The sequence below is a fragment of the Dryobates pubescens genome, chromosome 1 (assembly GCF_014839835.1).
Source record: "Dryobates pubescens isolate bDryPub1 chromosome 1, bDryPub1.pri, whole genome shotgun sequence".
Classification (NCBI taxonomy): domain Eukaryota; kingdom Metazoa; phylum Chordata; class Aves; order Piciformes; family Picidae; genus Dryobates; species Dryobates pubescens.
Window position 1 is genome coordinate 20,430,850 of NC_071612.1, and position 23,947 is coordinate 20,454,796.

Genomic DNA, 23,947 nt, shown 5'->3' on the forward strand with positions numbered 1-23,947 from the left:
CAGAAAAAAATTAGTCCTTAAGGTAATTTTGTTTTCTTGTAAATTTGCAAAAATCCTTCTTACATTCCAGTCTAGACTTTGCCATTGATGGCACCACTTTGGTACATGGAGAAGCACTGCTTTATACAGGATCTGAATCCTAAAAAGGATAATACCCTACCTATTTAACACAGAATCTTTATTATTGGTGACTTCAATTCATGGTTTATGGTTATATGCTTAAGAAAACAGAATCTTCCCTAAAATACTATTCAGAGATAATTTTTGTTGGACTTTGCCAGAATGCCACTGCTTGTTCCTTTTGCAGTCCTGAAGTCAGAATAATGTGGTGTTATTCAGGTGGAAAAGCCTGTGATGATTATTCTGGTCTAATTGCTCAAACTCTTATTCTGACAGCTCTCCTTCTTTAGGGGATGAACTGCCTGAACAGGAGGAAGAATGCCTGATTTCGCTGTCTTAAGCAACTTTTATGCTTTCTATGCTACAGTTCCCTCTTCCCTTCCTTAACTCTACAAGGGAATCTCAAGACAAAAATCTCTCCCTAGTGTAAGGAATGTACTAGATTATTCATACACAGTCATGAATTATGCAGCTCATTCATTTCCACATTTCAACCTAACCAAGCTGTAAGCATATGTTATAAATAGAACAATAAACATGCCAAAATAATAATAATATAAAGTAAAAATGAATTTAAAAGATCCACAAGAGGCTGACAGTCATCTCAGCAGTTGTAGTTAATCAGTATACTAAAAATTATGCCAAATTTCTCTTAAGTATCAGAAGCTTACTTGTAAAATTTATAGCAGCATATAACACACAAGGTCTTTCTGAACACAAATTTTGTAGGAAGAACTTCAGATTTCCAGAATACTGTAATATCACTCCAACGGTATACTGTCATTTTCATTACAGTATTAATCATCTCCAGAAAACAGAATGATTGTGGGTTCATTTTGGTTTTTACAATATATACCAGAACAAATAAGATGATATAATGTGTACCTACATGTATTTATCTTAACATCAAACGCAGAACAAACCTTTACTTTAGATTTGACAGGGGACATGTATGCTCCATATTCCATAGAGCTGACAAGTAAGTACATTTTCAGAGTGGCATGGGAAGAAATAAGAAATTACTGTAGAATAAGGATTATTGGAAATTCTGGTTTCCCCAAAAAATTAAAGAGAGACAGCTTAGTTTCTCTCATTCAGAACAGAAGAAGCTTTTCACATAGGGAAGGAATTTAGGACAACCATTGAATGCAAAATATTCAGAATATCCCGATGTAATATTTTTTTACTGCAAATGTATGTGTATGATTACATATATACTTAAACAGACCAGCTGGCTTTGATCACAGACTTATTGATTTCAGTGTTTTTCAAGTTTATACTGAAAAACTCTGTTTAATGCTTTGGTTTAGCCAGACTTAAATAACAACCAACTATTTCACCGCCCATCTTCTACCATATCCTGCAGGATACATGATGTTTAGGCACTTCTTCACTGAATTAGTTAACATTACACTTTATCAGTTACCATCAGCTCCCTGGAGTTAAAAATCACAGAGTAGTTCACAGTAATAGGACTACTCTTGCTGACTTTCCACCTGCAAACTGATAGAGTTATACATCAGTTTACATATTTTGAAGCAATATACCTAGGAAATATTTAAATTTTAAAGCACAAGTCCCTGCCTCTTTCTGTGTTCTTCTTTCAATTCAGACAGATTCTGCAGTGAGAATTGTGCTCTGTACAATTAATTTGCTGTAGTCAATTAAACAGAGAACTAGAGTCTGTGCAAAAAGTACACCTTGTTTTGGGGCTTGCTGCTCCTCTGAAGCTGCATCCCAATGCATGTGAAGCTTTTTCTCTAGTTTCTGCTGACCTTTGCATTTCTTCTACAGAAATGTGATGTGGTGGAGAACTTGTGCTCATGTAATTATAAGTGGAAATGGAAGAGAGATTATCTTATAAGACCTCAATGTTCTGAGTCTCTAACACTGACATATTTACATTGATTTGCCTCAGGATTTTCCTTTCGGCAAAAACATCGTTCATTCCTTTCCCTTCAGGGTTTGAAAAGCACTTCACATAAAATCTACCGCCCTTTCACATGTGTTTCGTTAGCTTTGTATATCACCTTCAAACACCAAGAGTAGGAGCATTAACCATATCATGGCAGATGCCTAAGGAAATTCAAAAAGCAAATGCAATTTCCCCATCCCTCATGCCAAATACTCTCAAAGTCCTGAATTCAAAATGTGTTATTTGCTCCTGCTATAGGCGATCCAAGGGCTTCTGAAAGCTAGTTTCTTTGATACTTAGCTGACATATTCTACCAATAAAGTAGCAAAGTGTATCTTGCAACTGACAGCTTTTACAGCTGACCCTCTGGCACTAGGGAAATACACAGTTCTATAGCCAGGAACGCTACACTCTATCAACAAAGTACAGGTGAGAATTTGGCCCTGCGTAACATTTACAAACCATGACTCCCACACAAATTCATAAGAAAATATAATGAGTAGTATCATGACATTCCCCTCACCCTAACACAGCAATCTAAAACGCATCTTCTGAACCCAGGAACAGAAAACAAAAAAAGTTTAGGCAGTGTCATGCAAGTTTATCTCTAAGCTATATAAACACACAAAATCAATAAAAATAATGCTTTGCAGCACACCCAAAAGGGTTGTATTTTTCAGAAATGGCCTAGAGGATGGAGTTTCCTACTGCAGACTAACAGAATATGGCATTATTGGATGCCTGGTAGTTAAATTGCAGGCAACTTGCAGAAAATTCAAGACTAAAGAACCAAAATGAGGGAAAATGTCTGAAATGGTAAAGACAAAAAATGTGTAATGAGAAGGGAATGATTCCTTTTTCTTTCAGTACATCCTCCATTTTCTCTCTCTCACTTCAAATGATAGAAAGTTCTGCGGCGTCATTTCCAGCAATTTTTTTTTTTTCTTCCAGATAACTATAAATCCTCAAGGCTTAAAGACAGGAATAAAAAAAAACAGTTTACAGCAGCTAACAGAAATAAAAGTATTTAAAAAAAAAAAAAAAGTCAATAAACTGCAGACTCCCTCACAATCAGAAGAAAAGAATTTCACTAAGGATAATGATGTATTACCTATGATATCTGTGAGAAACTGTATTGTACAAGAGATTAAATGTTTAGTTAACTTTTTCAAGAGACACCATTTATGCTTTGCCAACCTCGCTTTAAAAGTAAATTAATGTGTCAAACAGCTTTCTGTGTATGCAATGTATCCGGTATCTTCCAGTTCTAACAAAACCCAAAATGGTTTACATACAATTACCTCTTCCCTCATCTCCTTACATCATTCTGACAGCAGAATGGTACCAAGTAGCAAGGTATCAAATATCCTGCTGCTCTGGACTGATCACTAATTTAAGGCAAGAGTGAGCAAAAAGTAGCAGCCACCATTCTTGAGGTGTGGCTCAAGCACTCCTTCAGCTGACACTTCTACACAGCACATTCTAGAGGCTACACACACTTCATGTCCCTTATCTTCTCACATACTGTGGGAAAGAGAACGTAAAATCTGCTTACTTTCCTTAGAACCCTTTAGATCTCAAAATGCACAAAAGGATGTAATTCATTATTGCTATAATTTTCAAACACCCGTTATCATATGATACAATACAGTTTAAGCTATTAGTTCCTACCATAGAATCACAGAATTATAGAAACATTCAGGTTGGAAAAGACCCTCAGGATCTCCAAGTCCAACCAATAACCCTACTCTACAAAGGGTTATCAGTAATGTATATGTGTTTTTTATTATTTAAATCAGAGTATCACCTATAAATTTTAATCAAAACTAAACAAGTTCTTGCGCATTGTCAGGGATACAATCTCCTCTTTTGTTTTTTTTTTCCTACCTCAGTACTTACCAAGCTTCTTCAGATTTAGGAAAAAAGTCCGAAACATCTGGGTTATTGCTTCCTCAAAATTTCCTTGGGTATCTACAGTACTACAACCAATAGCACTAATCCTTTCCACTCCCTGCCACAGAGCCAGTAGCCTTTCTTTGTCATCAGTAACAGCAGCATGAAAGCCAACACACACATTTCAGGCAAGGCTTATTTGTCCTGTTTCACACCACCTACAAACTGCTGTTTCTCAGAAGAGTCGTCCTGCTATTTTCCCCTTTTCTCATTTAGCAGAAATGGATTTATTATCAAATTAGAACAAAATAAAAAAATTACTGATGTAACTGTTCCATTAGATTTGCATCTTCAGATAATGAAATTTAGCTCTGTAATAAATGTTTAATCTATTCTACATATTTAAATGCTAAAGGACTTTGTCTGTTTTTAAAAAGTGTAAAGAAGAAATATTTTGCACTTACCTAAATTGCCATCAATGTACATGAATTTAAACAAAGGAAACAGTGAAAACATCAAACAAAAGGTTAAAAATCAATATGTAAGCATGCATCTTTTAAAACAAAAGTATTTTTAGAAGATGAAGAAAGCAAGAAACAACAGTACAGTGAAAAACAGAAAATAAGATGAACAAATGTGCTGAAACAGCTGGCTTTAAAATAACCTTAAACTTTACTGTTTAATCCTATTCAAATTGATTACTTTGTCTTGAAAAGACAAGCATTTAGTTTAAAAAAAAAGTACTTTTTTTCATTATTCTTCACAAATTAATTTATTAATGTGATAACATACCTCAGGAAGCACAGTAAAACATGAACAGAACATTTGCATTTCTCAGGTTACGAGCTTTACCTTTTGTGGGTAACCGTGTACTTCATGAATACTCACAAACAGCTTCAAAACTTGTAGTGTTACACATATTTACACAGAGACAATGAGACATACTGAAAGGTATTTATAGACAAAAAAACCCAAACAATTAAAAAAACCCCCACACCTCAAAAAAAAATCCCCCCACAAAAAAACCCTCCTCTAGTATTTAGAAACAATGGAGGACCACCTTTCCAATCCATAATCAAATCTATACTTCAGTGCATGTTAATGAAGAAAATAGCCTGCCTGGAATTCAAACTGAATAGCCAGTTTCTGGCAACTCCCTGCAGCTTTGACTAGGATCAAATCTCCAGAAATTCAATGGGCATAAGCAAAGCATCTCAGAAAAAGATGACAGTGTCAGAAGTGGACAGCGAGGAGATAACAGATAATCAACTTCCTTTGACCTTTGACCTGCATTTAGAGGCCACAGCAATCGAGCACTCAGTTTGGAAGCAGACAGGGTTGATCCCTGACATGGAAACCACTGGGTAATGTTAAGAAGTGGTGAGCTTCTTCATACGTTTTTATTGTTTCCCACAGCAACATATAACCATATCACAAATAAAAGAGAACCACTGCTCACTGCACACAGTGATTCATTTTGCAGTAATTATGTAATATTAATAGCAATATTTATAGGTAGGGAAAGGGGGAATTATTTTGTGCAACTGAGTTTACAGTTTATTTTGAAAATGTCACAGCAAAACTAATTCAGTTATAATGTAATAAAAGCAGCATGTCAACTGAGAAACGTGAATATGTTGTCTTAGAACCAGCTACTCCAACTGGATAAGCTAGTTCTCCCTCTTTTTGAACAATAGGCAACATTCCTGGGAACAAACAGCTGAATAGTTTCTTGTATCTTTCCAGTACTTTCCACTTCATAGCCTTTTGCTCTCTGTTAAAACATTAACTCTTACACACAATACATTCAAGCAAGATTAGAAAGAATAACTACCTGGAGAAAAGAAAAATCTCCAGTTGAGAGACTCCAAATGGATAATTTCAAGGTGAAGAACTACTTTAAACAGTTAAAAACATTTAGAGTACTCCCTGCCCCTATGTATATAATCCATTCATATATAGAATAATATGAAATATGCGATGAGAAAACATCACAAAGAATACGAAGAACAGAAAGACACAACAACTAACTTTGTAATACCAAAAAGCAGGTGCTAAAAGCATGTATTTCAAAAGTAATCTTCGACAAAAATCCTGTTTACAAGCATGTTTTAAACCCTTCCCAGCTTGACATTATCTGGGTGTGTAATAATAATTCAGAACACTGATGAGAGACTCAAACATGTGACAAATACATACTTAATCCTACTAAACATGTTTCAAATTTCACCATGAATCATGGAATCATTAAGGTTGGAAAAGACCTCCAAGATCATTGAGAAAAGACCTCCAAGATCATCGAATCCAACCACTGACCCAACACTAAACCATGTCCCTAAGTGCCACATTTACATAGATGATTACATCTCAACAGTCTTCCTATTAGATAGGAACCCATATAACCACAATTTCACCTTCTGTCCTTCCCACCAGCTTGCTAATGAAAAACTTCTGAGCCTTTATGCATAAAGCCTGTTTTCCTGTCAGCCAAGACATTATTCTTGACAAATCCACGACTGTTAATCCTTTTTTTGTATTTCTTTCCTATATTCCTGATATGTTAGAAATACTTAACAATTTAAAAAAAAAAAATAGTTTACAAATATTTTTTCTTTGATTCTTCTTATAATCTCTTTCCAGAACTGCACTAGAAATATCAAATCCCTCTCTCAAGTCTCCCATGAGTTCTCAAAGTTGGATGTGAGGCTAAAGGCCCCATTCAACTTCATCATGACCAGCCAATCTGAAAACAGTTTTTAGCATTTCAGTAAGAAAAATCTCTGGGTTTAAGAAAGGAAGTTTCATAAGCCAGTAACACTCAGACACACAAGGACAGATCTATCAAGTTCTGGTACAGATGTGAGAGATCATATGACTTTGTCTTCAAAACTTTAAGTGAAATGAGTTGTTTGAAAGAATCAATAACCATGTAGATAATACAACTGACAAACTAGCTGACAGAGCCATCTTACACTTCCAAAGCCATTCCTTCAGAAAGACTCCTCCAAATGCTTGTAAGAGAACTGAGCAGCAATTAGATGAGATGGTCCTTTCATTCATAATCAAATATTTATGTGAGAGGAAATAGCAGAAACACATGGTCAAGTCATAAAACCAACTGAAGGCCCCTGTGGAGTTTTGCTGGAACCTGTGGCTAGGCTTTGTACCTTCTGACATATTCTAAGCAACCCAGAGAACAGGGGGAACAGTAAGATGACTAATTTTCTTCATTATATTATGTTATTCAGGGCAGTAAAGACAAAAGTCAAATGCAAAGAAGGATTTTTGTAAGACTAAGCAGCTACACAAGGGCTGGCTGATGAAATTGAGGGAGATAAATGTGAAGCTATACACAAGTGAAAATAATCCTCCCTTCATGCATAACAAGCTGAGATCTAAACTGTAACCATTGGTGAGACTCTTCAGCTATGACAAATCATTCCATTAAAATATTAGCTCAGTACACAGTAGCCATTAAAAATAAATCCAGAAAGATCAAATTGAGGATTGTTGGGAGAAAAATACAGAATAAAGCAACAAACACTATAATATCAATGCATAACCTATTCTACAACTGTGTTGGGAAATACATAAGCCAAAAGACTGAAAAACAATTTTTTTTAAAAAAATCAGAAAAATCAAAGAAAGGTCACAGTTTCATGAAAGAACAATCACATTTGCTAAAGTTCTCCTGTCTGGGAAAGAACTGATAGAGAGATGTGATGATGGTGCCCCATAAAATCACAGACCACCGTAAGACCAGCACCAGACATCCACTACTAACTGTTTCTTCCAGTACAAGAAACAGGAAGTCCTGGCAAAAGCAGCCAAAGTCTACTGCAAAACCAAATGAGACGCAGTGGTTCTTTACATGGCACGCCAAGCTGAGGGATTCATTGTCTTAAGAGGTTGTGGACACTAGCATTTTACATAAGGTCCAAAAGCAAGTGGCTTAATTCAAACAAAGACCACTGAGAATAACTAAGCACACAGGAACTGTAGCTGGATCATAAAGCATACTCAGTTGAGACAGCACTGTATAGTAGGTCTATTCAACGGTTAGCAATGGAATACTGGCCTACTCGGTCTTTAAGTTATTTTACTATAAAGTAAGGATTCATGTTAAATACACAGGATAATATAGTTTCACCCTTAAAAGAAACTAAGAGCACTTGTTAAAAATACCTTCATTTCATGAAATGAAGGTATTTTTAACAAGTGCTCTTAGCTCTTTCATAGCTTCTATGAAATGAAAGTAAGAATGGGAGGACTCAGAGTTGAAAATTTACTTCCCCCTCAAGATAAGGAAATAGCTTCTAGGCAAAAAAAAAAAATTCCTAATCATTTTGGCAGGTGACAAAATCTCTAAATACCAGATGCAGATTCCAAATGCCAACACAAGATACTACTGTGACATTTCTGTAAGAAAGGCGATCAAACCAGAGTATTCAAATATTTCTCATACTGCTAAGGTAACACCAACTATTTACAATGTCTGAACAGTATGGCTTTTGAATAGCAGAACCTCCAAACAAACATGTTTTTTATAATATTGGTTCTAACAATATCCAAGTGTAACTACTATAAATATTCAGAAACTATTACTGTCCATCTGGCAGAAGTTATAGATAAAAATAATAAACTGATTCATTGTACTGAATTCCTAATCAAAGCCCATTCTGTTTCCCCCTGAAGTAAATGCTATTAGGCTTGTTAGTTGTACAGATATTTAGGGCCATGACATGCCCAAGAAGTGGAAAGTTTGGTGAGAAGCACTGATGATCACCAGCTTGGAAGTAAATTATAAATTTTAGTTGATGCTGCCTGCCAGCAAAGAAGTTTAGATTGAGAATCTGGAAGTGAGAGAAACACAGCATTGTGTTTCTGTCTGGGGAAAGTTGACAGATGGTCTAAAAAGGAGCAGCTTTAAAATAAGATCAGCAGCCAAAAAGTGCATGGAGACAACACTATGAGAATTTTTTTGATCTGTTCTGTGCCACTGTTTTGTATAGCTTGGTGAAAACAGCACAGCATCTCAAAGCTTGACCTCACAGCTTTATACATCCATAACAAAATAATTTAATATTTTACAACTTTGGGAAACAACATTATGCTACGAATAGAAGTATTGGAAACACATATTTACAGGATGCTCTTTTTCTGACACTTGGGTCTCTGAAACATTGCTGAAAACAGAACTTCATTCTGTAACACAGAATTACAAAAGATTGCTTATGGGGATTTAATATCGTATGTTCTAAAAAACTGGGCAGCTAAATTCCTATAGAGTTCATACAAAATATGCCTCTGGATGTTCATACCTTTACAAAAATGGCTCATTTGCCACTTCAGAACAGATTTCTAAGTATATTTAAATTGTTTCTACAAAAAAAAAAAAAAAAAAAAAAAAACACTAGAGAAAGTCTGAAACGTAAGAAAAGGGTAGTGACAATCATTCTCTTCAGCTATACTGTGAAAGAATGTTGCATGACAAAAATTATAACCAGCTTTCAGATTCTTATTGACGTGTTTTCCTACTGCTTAGCAGCTAGAGGCAGACAGGTCAAGACACAGGAATAGAACTCTTGTTGCAAATATCAGAGTTGCTCCAGCATAGGATACTGTACCATAATTAAAGCATCACATGCTTCAGCTGTAAGACAACAGAAAGAAACTTTCAGAATTACTTACCTGATTTTCTTCATGAGAAACTCTCATTTGTTCTTTAAGAACTGACATTCTGGCTGCCTCTTCTTTCCTCAATACTCTTTCTTTCTTTAGCTCAGGGCTCCAGAAGGTTTTGATGCTATTCATGGACGATCCTAGCTTGCTGTCCTTAATGTCGAGTTCTTTTCTGAGAAGATCATTCTCCCTCTGTAGTTCCTTAAGTTGAGCTTGCAGGTCTAACATGGTACTATCTCTAACCTGTCTCAGCATAGAAGGAACTTGATGGTGGTGATGATGTGAAGATGTGGTCAGACCTCCATGCTGATCACTATAAGAAAGGACATCTGTGTGCGAAAGTCCGGCTGAAGCAATATTAGGACTGCTCCCCATAGCTGTGACTCGACCACCATACATAGCTCGATTTGTAGCCCTTCCAAGAGTCATTGTGCCCTTTGGGAAAGTAGTAGAAGCTACACCTTCATGGTCACTCAGATACATTGGTCCAGAAGTTGCATAGGCTGCATTAAGGGACTGGATGTTCTCCATTGATAGTGTCTTACCAGTTCCTCCTCCTCCACTACTTGTTCGCCTGTGACCCAGGCGAGGAGATCTTGGCAAACGAGGAGACCTGGCAGGACTTCCTTCTAAGTTGCTGATTGTTCTTGCACTTCCATACATTTTTCTTCTACTTTGAGGTACTGTTTAGTAAGAAATTAGTAACACTAAAGTTGAATATTAAATTTATATTTCCGGCTAGAAATATTGGCAGTTTCACTGCATTCTTCCAGTAGGCAAAAAAAAAATCTATTGTTCCTTTGAAGTCAGAGACCTGGAAAGAGATATCACAAAATTAAGCAAATTTTCATCTTGGAAAATAGGTTTACAAGTAACCAGCATATATATTTAAAAAGTAAGTAACCCACTTCCTAGAGTAATTAATTTAAACCCAAAATTTATTATGCATTTTGTATTTAGAATGACTAGTTAAAAATGCATTTTCAAACTAATTTATTTCAAAAGAAAAAACTGCTCAATTCTTTCTTGCTACAAAATAGCATGATATTTTGACTTAGTTTTCACACACTTTATGTTGCAACACAGCCTCAAAAACTTATCTTAGCTAATATGTGAATGGGCTTAAACAACTGACAATGACTGAACGAGATAAAGAAAAACTTGCTGACTCTAAGAACTACCCAAACTCAGACATTACATTTTCAAAAGATAGCATGAAAGCAGAATTTCAGTAGTCCTGCAAATTCTTTCATCATATAAGATCAATTAAGATAGAACAAAGAAATGGAGGGTTTGGAGGCTTTTTTTGGTAGATTAACAAACAGGGTTATGGATCGGAAAAGAGATGAAGGAAACGGAGTTTCCAATAGCTCATCTGTAACCAGTAAAAAGACACTGTAGTAAGAAAAATGAACAATAAACCTAAGCAAATTCAAGTGATTATTTTATTCCAAACAATTGCAGGGTATTCCAAGAAAGTATTATTTGTTCAGTGAAGTATTAGCTTGATATCATTTGTTGATAATGAGCTTCTCAGGAAGAGGCTGCAAGACAATAATCTAGATTTTCATTTAGAAAAGAAATGCTTGTGAACTATAACTTTATTTTTTTCCTATAGATACCATATTATTACTTTGACAGAAATATCCTTGTAATTTATTTAATCCAACAGACAGCCCAATGCTGGTTTTAAATTCTTCAATATTATCATTATACCTTTACCAAGTTTCAAGCATATTCATTAACTTAACCCAGCACAAATATAAACATACAGTAGGACTGTAGGATTAGGTAGGCCCACTAATTTTTTTTAAGCAAGGCTGACCATTTCAATAAATTCAAGGTATTAATTAAATTGGTGGCCATTAACCAGATCTAGTATCACTTACTTCAAAGGTAGAAGGTGGATTCAGTCATATCAAGTAATCTTTAACCATACCTTCAAGGCACCCTTGTTATCTACAGACACATTATTTTCCAGTGTTTTAAAACATCTGCTCTACCTTTACTGTGAAAAAACTCTTGATGCAGGAGCAGAAGGATGGTTTTATCTCATATTTATTAATAAGGTCTAGCAAATTAAATCCTCACCAATGCTATTAGCATGAAACATTATGGATATGAATGATGTCAGCAAACAAGAAACATGCTTTGTTCTCTGCTGACCCCCCATTAACTCACAGAATCATGTATCACATGGCTTATCTGATTTCCAAAAACTGCTTAGCATAGGCTACATTTTCATCAAGTTTATTAGCCAGCATAGTCTAAAGCATTTTTTTTTTCATTTGAATTATCAGTATGCATCCAAATTAGAATCATAGAATCAACAAGGTTGGAAAAGACCTCAAAGATCATCAAGCCCAACCTCTCACCCAAGACCTCCTGACTACTAGACCATGGCACCAATTGCCACATCCAACCCCTCTTGAACACCTCCAGGGATGGTGACTCCACCACCTCCCTGAGCAGCCCATTCCAATGGCTAACAACTCTCTCTGAGAAATTCTTTCTCCTCATTAGCCAGCATGTTCTAACTTGTTCAACTTTTTTCAACTACTATTATCCACAGTGGCCATTCCAGGGGATTTTCACCTCTTTCCCAAGAGGTCCTAAGAGTCTCGTGTCAAGAATCACAAGATTTAGAAGTCGAAGGCATGACACTACTCTGCACTGAAACATTGATGACAAAGCCACTATGGGTGCTGGGGAAAATAAAAAATGTGGTATTTATTCAACATTGATAATTTGGAAACACTGAACTCTTTGTCCTGCACCCAGGCTGCTCCATTAAAAGTAATTCATTTCAATGCAAACATTGCCCTTGGCAAAATGGATCAAACAAGCTAACACAACACTGTTCCATACAAACTATTTTAATAAGACCAGTAATTCTGTCATAAAACATTACTGCTTTTTTGCCATGTTCAAACAGTTGGGCTATGCATAACACAAAGCAGGGATACCTATTTTGATGAGAAAATGTAGTTTAACTATTTAGGAAGACATAGATACAAAATGACATTCTAGCAACTCTTTTCTACTTCAGGATCACAGAACTCAAAAATAGTATTTTTAACTCTAGAAGCAAAAGCCTGATTCAACTTCTCAAGCCCTGAAAATATCTTAACACTTTCCAGAACTCTGCCCTAAGGCACAGAGATGAAAAAATAACCTGATATAACTTGCTGATTTATATTTTCAAATCTCAATATTTTGTCATGAGTATTTTCAGTTGTCACCTAGCACTCAAGAGACGATCCACAGCTTGTTGCACCAAAAAAAACCCCAAACAAAACCAAACCAAACCCACCACAACCTGTTATAGTTTTTCTGCCATCTCAACTTCAATGCATTGATTAATAAAAACTGTCTCTCATCATGGTGACTAGGGGCAATGCAACTGCTTATCCTAATTCTCAAGTCCCAGCTATCCTCTAGCCAAATAATGTTACCCAATGCACCAAGGAATCCGTGCTTTCGTATTTCTAGTTTCCAGAAAAAGTTCTGTAGCTCCTTTAAAGAGGTTCTCACAAAAGATCATTTTACTTCCACCGGCTCATGGTAGATCCTGCATAAAAGCAACTGTCTTTTAGATTGATACAATTCTTCCATGGAAGAAAAGAGGAGGGACAGGGTGGTGGCAGTGGTGGTGGAATAAATCTGGCCTGGCGAAAAACTAAGATTGTTAACATAAACTGTCACTGTCAATTTAAGCTGGATACAATTAAATATTTTTAGATACAGCAGACCCAAGACATGGCCAGGTAGTGGGTTTTGATGCAGATTTGTCGATGCTCAAAACCACAGGTATAGGATACCCTTACATCAATACTATTTTTTTCTTTCCATTGCCACAGCCTGACAAATAAGTAATTTATGTTTCTTCTTTCGAGTCACTTAATATCCTACTTATCCTTTTCTTTCAGGCTCTTACATTTAAGTATTTGCTTTGCCATTTAGAGTTTATTAGCTGTATTGGTTTAAGCTGACTGGCCCCACTAGGGGGAGGATGAGTGAAGTGGGATGGAGGGACAAGACTACGTCCCCTCCACCCCTCCCCAGCACTGGCACAGAGCAAGCTGGATCATATATTGTACACCACGCTCACATCATGCTCACTGTATGACAGGAAAAGAGATTGGCTCAGGCTTATGGGACTCATAATATATTCTATAGTTTGTAAAGCTTCCTGTTTTGTTGTTTGTTTTGGTGGGGTTTGTTATGGTCTCGGGGTTTGGGAGGCTTTTTGGGTTTCCAGGCTGGGGTTTCCCCTTCTGTTCCAGTTTCAGTTTGCACAGGGTGGCAGTTATTGCGGTTTCATCTGCTGTGTATGCTAGTATCTTTTCTCCTGTTTTGTTTTTGTGGGTTTGTTTTGGTTTGTTGTTGTGGGTGGTGGGGCTTTGTTTGTTTGTTTTTCCCCTTTGTGTAGTCTGGTATCCCTACAATAGCAAATTATCATTATCTTAACTGACATTTCAGCTTTCCCGGCTCTTTTCCTCCTTGCCCACTCAGAGGGGAGGAGGTTGGGCGAAGGTGAAAACCCCTCTGTTGTAACTGGACAGCTGGGACTCAGCTGCCACCCGAGTTAAAACCAGGACATTAGCTGTGGTCTGTCTTCTTTTCATGTGTGAAATCTTGAGATGTTCTCAGCTCAAAACAGACAACGCTTACCTCTAATGCTTACCATCGAGCCCTAATGAAAAAGGGAATCATTATCCCTCATCCAAAAGGAGGCTAACGTCTCTCTGGAGTTCTTTACTGTACAAGTTCACATACTGATTTAACATTGTAATTTTCATATGCCTGTGAAAATTCTCAAAGCAACGGGAAAAGAGTAGTACACCACCAAATAAGTTTGATTATTGTAACATTTTCAATTATTATTTTTATTTTTCCCCTAAAAATACTCCAATCAAGATGGAGACTGTGAAGTAGAAAGTGCAAGCACAATGATGATATGCTTGGATTTCTTAATTTCATAGCCTACTAAGGATAGCTCAGAGTGCAAAAGCTGGAAATCCTGATTTAAAGATATTCTTACAGTTTATCTCTACTTTCATTTACAATTTATTACATCCTACATCCTGAATTACACAGATTGACTTTCTTGAAAAACACCTGGAAAAAAAGAAAATGTTTGCAAGTATACTTTTTGGAAAGACCCACATCTTAAGGATAAACCTCATGCTTTCCTTTATGACTGTAAAGTGTCTCAGACAGTAGTAGCCATATACCTTTGCTTTATAGAAGAAGGGAGACAAGCACCTACAGAATTTTCTGCTCTTCCCTGCTTATACATGGAGCCTTCCTAGCTTCAGGAGGATTTACTGTGTGTCTCAACACATCAGGAACTGGAGACATGAAGAAGTAATATCAGCCTCAGGGCCTCCGCAATTGCCACACAGATCATCATCTACTGTCTGGAGAAAAAGAGAAGATGCCTTCTCCCATCTTCCCATAGAACCTGCTGACACAGAGCTGTTTCACTGAACTTAAGATTGGGCAGATTAGATAAAGACAATTTTATCTGTAAACTACATTCCTTTCTTTTATTGATATCTTAATTGGGGGGGGGAGGGGGAAGGGGAGGGACACAACATGACACAGGATGGGATGGCAGGGACAGGGGAATTATTATTATTATTAAACAGTTTTCACCCAATATTTGGTTTTGCCAAACTAGAGCATAACCCTTATGCATTGTGCTACAAGGGGAGAGAAAGATAAATGTAATCAAGAGGAAGTATAAGGATTTCACATATTATTAGGAGGATAGGAGAGCTGTATTGACAAGAACATTATGCCCACAACTAGAGAGACAAACCCGCCCTATTTTATAGAAGCCAAGAAGCTGCAGGTGTCACAGTAGCAAGCACAAAAGAGCTCAAATACAATTCACAAAGGTTATATCCCTCAAAAAAAAAAAAAAAAAAAAAAAAAAAAAACCAGAGGCAAAAAAAATCACCCAGATTCATTCAGTCTGGTCTGGGATAGATTGCAACCCTACTGCACGCATTTCCCCATAAAAGGTTATTTTGAGTTTTGAAATCCAAATCAGCTTAATAGCTCTAGAAAAAAACAGATGGTCATCTATTTGTCTCAATATTTTATTACTTTAAACAATATTTTCTAATCTAATAATGTATGGCTTAAAACCTAACCATTATAATTTTGATGTTAACCACACAGCAAACAAAACTATGTAAGGGATCCAAAAAGATAAGCATGCATTCATGGGGGATGGAGGATGCAAGATGCTTCTCCCCCCTCCATGCTCTTATCAACCTTGAAAATCACAGCAAATAAACAGTCTATTTCATGCTAAAATACTTCCTAATGGCTTTTCTATCTTGGGCTTAGCTTATTTTCCACATATCTGCCTCATCTTATCACCTGCACTCTGCAGACAATAACATCATGAGTTCACATTATCCCCATCACTGAAGTCTTAGACATTGCATTTTATTTGACTTTTAACTATCAGGGATACTTAAAAGAGGATTTTAATATGATGCTAATGGAAGGTCTGTCACACTCAAATTACTTTCCAAATGCATTACTTCTACATTTTGCATAATTACACAGTTTTCTTACAATACTGTATTCACAGAACCCCATCATTTCTGATTTTCACTGATTACATACTCTTATCCTTCCCTCAAAAAAAACATTAAAACCACATACAACCCCACCCAATGAATTGTTAAGCTATTCAAACAAATCATTGCCACAAAGTTTAAAACAAGAGAGAATTTTCCACATTGTGTCTGTCAGTCTTCTCACAAATCCAAAAGAATTATGTAGTTTAGCCACAGAAAAGACTGGGAGGTATTTTACCTGCTTCCTGAGCTCTGTAAATCACAATGGTTCAGAAAAATGGAAACTAGATCTTGCCAGACAAAAGCCTGTGGTGTTTGAATAAATGTTCATGAAATTATTAAATTCCTCCTACATTCCATTCAGTAAAAACACAATGTGTTGTTATGTTCCATGTCTCTCCTCCAAAACCTTTGGGGCCTAAGCAGTGAAGGATAAAGAAACTTGATTTCTTCCTTCTCCTGTATTTTGGAAATTTGGGTGGGGTTTTGGGTTGGTTTGTTTGTTTTTTGTTTGGTTTATTTTTTCCCCAACTCGGGCACATTATTAGTTTCATATGGAGGAGTATTACTGTTTCCTCAACATCAACTGATAACCAGTATTTGATTATGGAGCTACTTTCTGACTTAGTGTATCTCACATGCTGATCCTTTACACCATCTTCATAGATAGATATAGCGGGGCCCAAACAGCCACCAAAATACAGGTGAAGGGGTGTGCAGAGAATGGGGAAGGAAGGGCAAAACAAACAAAAAAAGAATCCTGACAATTATGCTTAGAAAGCATAAGGCTGATTTAGAATTTCTGTGTCTCTTCTGGCCAGAATCACCTAGTCAGCAGGAAGTTTGGGTATTAGCCAAATACTTAATAGCTTTGCACAACTACTTGCCAATATTAACATTCAGCTAGGAGCTCAGATATTTGTAATACTACTAAAAGATTTAAGGGCACCACCTTCCTTACAACTGTCTTCCCCAAGTAATAGTAACAGGTAAGTACAGAAATTATCAGTCTGTTTTTAAAATTCTCAATGGCTTCCAAACTGTCTAAAATTGTTTAGTACTATATAGGTCCCCAGAAGAAACCAAAGTCAACAAAATAGAAGAGAAGTAGTAAGAGATGATGTAGAAGCAAATGTTCTGTATTCTCCCCCAGGACTCATCTTCCTGATATTTTGAGATCCCACAAATGGGAGATTCATAGAAAAACACATCCTGGCAAACAGTAAGGATTTTATTAAAATAAAACAATCATTTAAATACTTAGCACAGAAAAAAGTATTTCAAGTCATGAACCAGGGGCAGAAATATTTCTCCCACATTCTTTTGTTTTACTTTGGTTATCAACTCCATTAACGGTTGTTCAACAGTCTCATAAAAGAGAACATTATTTTATTTTCATGTTTCTTCTTATCTGTGGCAATTAAAAAACACATACACACAGAAAGAGGTAAAAAACTAGCCACCTGGTGCAAACTAGAGAACTAATATCTGTTGTACAGTATGCTTGTTATCCTCATTAACCTGAGCAGCACAGCATGTCTTATTTAAATAAAGTTAAAAAAAAAAAAAAAAGGTAAAATATGGAATTAGTACAGGACCTGAATTGTTTTTATTGGGGATACAGTATTTTGCTTATCAAACAACTTATTCCTCCCACTCATTTTTAAATACTAAGAAAATCACCCATTTCTTCCTACTACTCAAACTTCCTTGGAAGTTTGCAAAAATACATTACAATATACATTAAAAGCAACATAATTTTCATTTCCTTACTGTCCTAAATCTACATTTCTAACATAAATCTGCACAATAGATTCCTTTTTGCTTGTCAATAAACATTAATTTAGCTACTTTCTCTTGCAGTTCGTTATAAAAAACACAACTACATTGTTGTGTATAGAGTTAGTTTCAAAGTCTCTTTTGACCTTGCAAGTTGGTGATGTCCCTGAACGTTCCTCAAAGCTAAATGAAAGAACTGCCATTTTTTCCCCTTACAGGAACAGTTCATCACACCTGCCTGCTTTTCACTTTTAGTTCATACAAAAGAAATAGTATATAAAGAAGAAAGTAGGAACGGCTGCTAATATACATCTAATGACATACAGGGACAATGAAGTTGTCAGGCATTCTAATGTTGTCAGGTGCAGTGACAGCAATTAATACTTACCATGCAATCGGCAAACTCCAGCAATGGAAATATTTGCTCAAAATGCATTACTAGAAATCTTGAAAAGAAAAAAAAAAAAAAACCCAGGCAGTTCTGACAGAATTGCCAATTATATTACTCTCAAGTATATTTAAGTGAAGAGTCAACAATATCCTTTTTATTCCCTTTTATACAAATGTCACAATTTTAAAATAAGGCTAGCATTCATTAGAGATCTATTTTTTCAATGCAGATTTTTTACAGTGTAAAAGACATGGTAATGGCTTTAACACTTCTAAAGCATAATATTAATTAGAAACAGGCTTTGAATCAAAGTAATAGTTAAACTTCATCAACTGACACCTTCATGACTGTGAAGGTTAGGCTTCTCTGTCACTGAAATAGTAAATTCTTTATCTGTAGTACTTTCATTACAATAATTCTTTCCTGCACTCCTGCATGTGCCAAACAAAAGAATCCCTGGGGTTCCTAAGATGCTTAAGGGAGGTGAGAAATTCAGATTTGTTTTATTTTATTTTTCTTGGATATTAAAGACCTGAAGACAAATCTTAAAAGAAAAAAAAAAAAGGAAAGAAAATAAAAGAAAGAGAGAGAAAAGGTCATTGTATAGCCAAGCAGAATCATCACTTCTAGTTTTCATGGGTTTTGTCAGAGAACACACTGTATTTTTATTAAAAATAAGGTATCAGGCTGCCTATCTGCCAATTCTGGGCGAGCATAACCACGCACAGAATGCACAACAATTTGCCTTCCAATGCAGACTATAGACCACTATCCAAGTTCACTTTGATTTATGGTCAGTTATCAGAAGCAGAGATGTTCAGCATCACACTGTATAGTATTAAGTGCCAGAATTAAGTGTGTTAAGAGTTTCAAGGAAGAAAGGTAAAATACCTGTTTTAATTGATCAAAGTTCACAGACCTGAACATACTGTGTCACTGTTTTGCTAGCCATCTGCTCTCTCTGCAACTTTTAACGTTAAGATCCTATTTGTGGTGGGGGGTGGAGGGGGCGGGTGGTGTGAATCACAAGTAATAAGGGATAGAAGCACATTCACTCTAAAATGCAGTCTGCACCTCTTCATTTTTTATCAGTCTTCTCAACTTTCCTTAATGACCTTCTCAGGATACAAAGATATTTCTGAAGGCCTGGCAAGCTTTATGTTTCTAGAGAAAGAATTCCTAACATTTTAGTCTTCGCAGGTATTCAGGTATCTTTTGTGTGCTAAATTCTGTATCCTAGTCTGTATTCACCAGGCCTTCCATCCTGTAGTTGCTAATCACTTGCTCTTATTTCTTTCTCAGTAAGAAATCTCATTTGTTAATGCAAACCTGCATTTACAAACTGCAGTCTTTTATGGAAGATTATTCTAAGGCGCCTGGTTAGCCAGAAAAAAAACCCACTATTTTTAGGTTAATAGCTATTAAACAACAATAAATGTATTTTTTACTGAAAGAGTCTCCTTTGGAGGAAAATAATAAAACAAAAGAGTAAATACTACTCTTCAGGATTCCTTCCAAATTACATCTAATGAGGCAAATTTTGCTTTGTTTTTGTGAAAATTTACCTAACTTGAGTGTCTATTCAATCGTTTACAGAAACACTGAAACAAACTGAAGTATCTATTTCAACTGAGAGGTTAGAGCTTAAAAATAAGCACGATCTAAGCAAACATGAAAGTTTTTTAGAAAGCCAGAAGACTGCTCTTGTTATTTCTATTATGTAGACATTTTAAATGGCAACGAATAGCCCCTTTCTTCCCTTTTTAAGCAATAAATTAGTTCCTATTTATACTTAATAATTACAAAAGCTTAATTTTTAAAGCTTCCTTACAGAACAGCTGTAACTTCCAAGAGGCACACAAGAAACACTTCCAGATATACTAAAAAAATATTTTTTCCTAGCAATATTATACATAGTTCGTTATAAACTTATGTAAAGAATCAAATGAGGACACAATTCATCTCGAATTTCCATTGTTTGAATTACTTTCAAAAAGTAAATGAAATAGTAAAGGAAAAAAACTAACAATTATTTTAAGTAACAAAAAATACATCTATTTGATCAATTAAATAGCCAAGCTTCTTTTTCTTAGTTGCAGTATCATTTGCCTTGCTCATGCAGCATCCAAATTGTACACAATAAAAAGTGATGCAGGTAAGTTAATTTGCAATTGCAACTTCATATTGTTTATTTATTATTTCAGTCCACACTCCTCCTGCCTTGTTTATAAGCAAGGAAAACTGAACCCTTAGCAAAGCAAATTATGGCCCAAATTCTTCAAATTTGAGGGAAGTGAGGATCTAGTTAAAAAAAAAAAAAAAAAGTTAACTTTCTAATTTCTATGAATGCTAATGACACTGAATTGCAGTGCTCATAGAATCCTTAATTTTTCTTACAGAATAATTGTTGGGTTTTTTTTTCCATTTGCATACTCCAGACTAACAGACCCCAGTAAGCAACACTTAGCTTACAAAGACTAATATTGTTGCAGAAGTTTGTGACACCAACTGTTACATTATTATGCAAGAATGGAAAAGAAGTTAAGGATCCAAAAATTTGGGAATGAGAAGCCAATATGGAGAACTGTTGTGATGGTTTAGATCATTTAGAATCAGGTCTTGAAAAGACCATCTTTGATCTTCAAAAAGTTAGTTTATAAAAATACAGGTTTAATGCTTTTATAGGTGTGTTTACACTAAAGACATTGCTTCAACCTGAAAGCTTTTGTAAACATTTTGTGTGACATCTGTCTTTCCTCTTGCTGTACATAATAGCAAATAAGGTTGTAAGAGATTAACAATAAAAGGCAGAATATAGTCAGTTAAATACTCAGGAATGATGAAATAAAAATATCATGATATGAGCCAGATACTTCCTTACAAATGGTATATAACAGGAAAAGTCACACTTCTGATGCATCAGGAATGTTTTGATAATGCCAAAATAAGCCATGCTTTTCAAACAAGCTTAAAAGGTAGAATACCGGAAAAGACTTGTTATGCATTCCCACACAAAAGCAAGCATCTACACTGTCAACACTCATAGCAACAGTCTTTGAAACAAAAGGCTGTTTACCTGATAACAGATATATATATTAAATACAAACTAAAGACAGCAATTGTTTGTTTTAGGGATAAAAGCTGAGAACTGAAAATAACGTAAAAGGAAAATGTCTGAATTTATAATTAGCTCTACTTCCCCATTAAATATCTTAGGAATATATTCTGTCATTTACATTAATTACATAATTTTAAGTTGCATTTAAAACTTCTAAGTCTATCTTAGAACTTCTTAGTCTATCTTACACAATGGAGTATTCTCAATTGAATCCATTAAGGCCATTCACATGAATGCTATTAAACTCAGGAGGATGTATTTGCAGGATAAAGCTCTATTTTATTTTTTTGCTACAAAGCTTCCATTCTCAAAAGAATACAAGAGAAGTCAGCTTAGGACCAGCTATTCAGATGACCTATGAAATTTCCATCATTTTCCTAGAACACCTAAATCTTGGGACATTTAGAATTCAGAAAGCCGAAACACACACTACACATTTTGCATTTCTTGGATTCTAGAGTAGTAATATACATACTCAAATTGTAGAATGAAAAGCATACATTTGTACATTCAGCAGTCCTTGAAGCCATTAGACTCAAAAACATGCATAACATCTCTCCTCTCTGTTCTCCTCACTAGGACATAAGGGTACGCACATGTTTAGGATCATGACACAAAGTGAAACTGGCTCTGCCTCTATCACATTAGATCAAAGCTCTCCAAGGGACTTACAAGATCCAGAAGTGATACAAGTGATTTAGTGGAATACCTTTCAAGTCAGCATGGAATCAGCACCCTGAAACCATTAGAAGGCATTCCACTTCTGGAATTATTTATTTATTTATTCACCAAAAAAAAGGTTGAAAGAAGCTCCCCAGCCACTTGGTTATTAACAACTTCAAAGCACAACCCAATCTGGCACCTTTGTGCTGACATCTTAGCTCAGCATAATCATGATAATTCACAAGTGTAATTTATAAGTCCTTACAGGCATCTGACATGAACATTTGACACTGATAAGAGACATTATTGTAACTGCTTTCCTTAAGGAAAAACAAATTGTCTGAGCAGATTTCAAATGAGGTCTGTGAAAAAGATATATACACAAAAACCAAGGTACGTCATAACTGCCAATACTACGCCATCAAAAAGAAGCCTGCTTTATACAGCAAGCTGTCTTCCAAATAAGCACCTCAGAGTACACATTTCTTGCACTGCTATTTGACATTAATAATAAAAAAAATGCTTTACCATGTCATATTTGTCCACTAATCTGAATTGTTCAAAGAACAAAAGTGGCAAGAGCTGTATTTCAACAACACTACAGAAAACTCTTGAAGTCAAAGTCCATATTGTCACAGAAATAACACAGATTTATGCTGGTTTATAGTTAGCGATTCAGACATTGCGGATATCACAGAAATAAGGAAACATGGATATTAGTGTATTATCTGTGAATTAGTTTTACCCACCATGAAAAGTGCTTAGTTAACAATGCTGACAACTGAAGAAGCATCAGCACAATCTACAACCAGATTCAACTTGTATTTGACAGAGAGAAATCAGTTCCTAAGAATTCAAGTGCTGTGTTCTCCAAGACCATTCAATTTGCTACTTTTACAGTAGGACTACCAAAATGGGTGCCAAATAGTGTAGCCATGCGTATGGACACAGGAAACCTCCATTAGAAATTGGAATGAAGTTACCAAAACATGTTCTGTGAGCCTCTCAAAGTCAGCATTCATCTCAAATGATCAGAGCTATTTACTTGGAGGGAATAGGTCCCACTGATTACCAATGCTCCGTGAAATGTACAAGCTGTTGGACTAAATTTGTGAATGGCAGAGTCTTTTATTACACATTTCTTTCAGTCTCTTTCAAATAAATTATATGTTATATCCAGCTAGGCAATCATTACAGACATTGCTTTCTTTAGTGACTTCCCACCTTATCTCCAGTTATTCCAGTAAATACAGTCATTTTCACACACATCTATCTTATCATTTATCTTTCACTGATTTTTTTTGTTATTCCTTTCACCATTCCATGGCATTCCACACAATTTGAGATATTTTTAAAGTGATTTAACTCTAAAATATCTCTCTCAATTTACCATTTCTGTAGAATTTAGCTGCTAGATTCTACATCTGCACTGTGACTTCAGTTAAAGGGATAGGATAACAAGCACAACAAGTAGTGAGAGGCTTAAAAAAGACAGCATTTGCTGAAAGTGGGAGACTTCAACTAAATTAAAAGTACATTGGTTATTAATGAACCCACACACTAACCAATCTGAAGCATTTCCAGTGAACACCAGTCTGCAAGTGGGTTTCTAAGATAGCCTAGAAAAGATAGTCTAGAAAGATGGTATCTCCTTTCGAAAATCTAATCTTAAAACCTCTCTGAAAACGTTAGGCTTTGCCAAGCAACCAACACATTGAAGGTTCCCACACATCCAATCACAGCTTGAAACTCTGAAACTGAAATTCCTAGCCACATTGCATCTG

General features: G+C 35.7%; 1 protein-coding gene across 11 annotated transcripts in view; it reads right to left on the reverse strand.

Moving 5' to 3' along the window:
* ERC2 (ELKS/RAB6-interacting/CAST family member 2) overlaps nt 1-23,947 on the reverse strand; it is a 458,989-nt gene that overhangs the window by 428,793 nt on the left and 6,249 nt on the right. For all 11 annotated transcript variants that reach the window (XR_008462285.1, XR_008462284.1, XR_008462281.1 and 8 more), the window contains exon 2: nt 9,620-10,424. Coding sequence is in view for 1 of the 11 variants with exons in the window: in XM_054162220.1 (XP_054018195.1) it covers nt 9,620-10,273 (654 nt within the window). In the remaining 10 variants the exon portion in view is untranslated. The remainder of the gene's footprint in view (nt 1-9,619; nt 10,425-23,947) is intronic.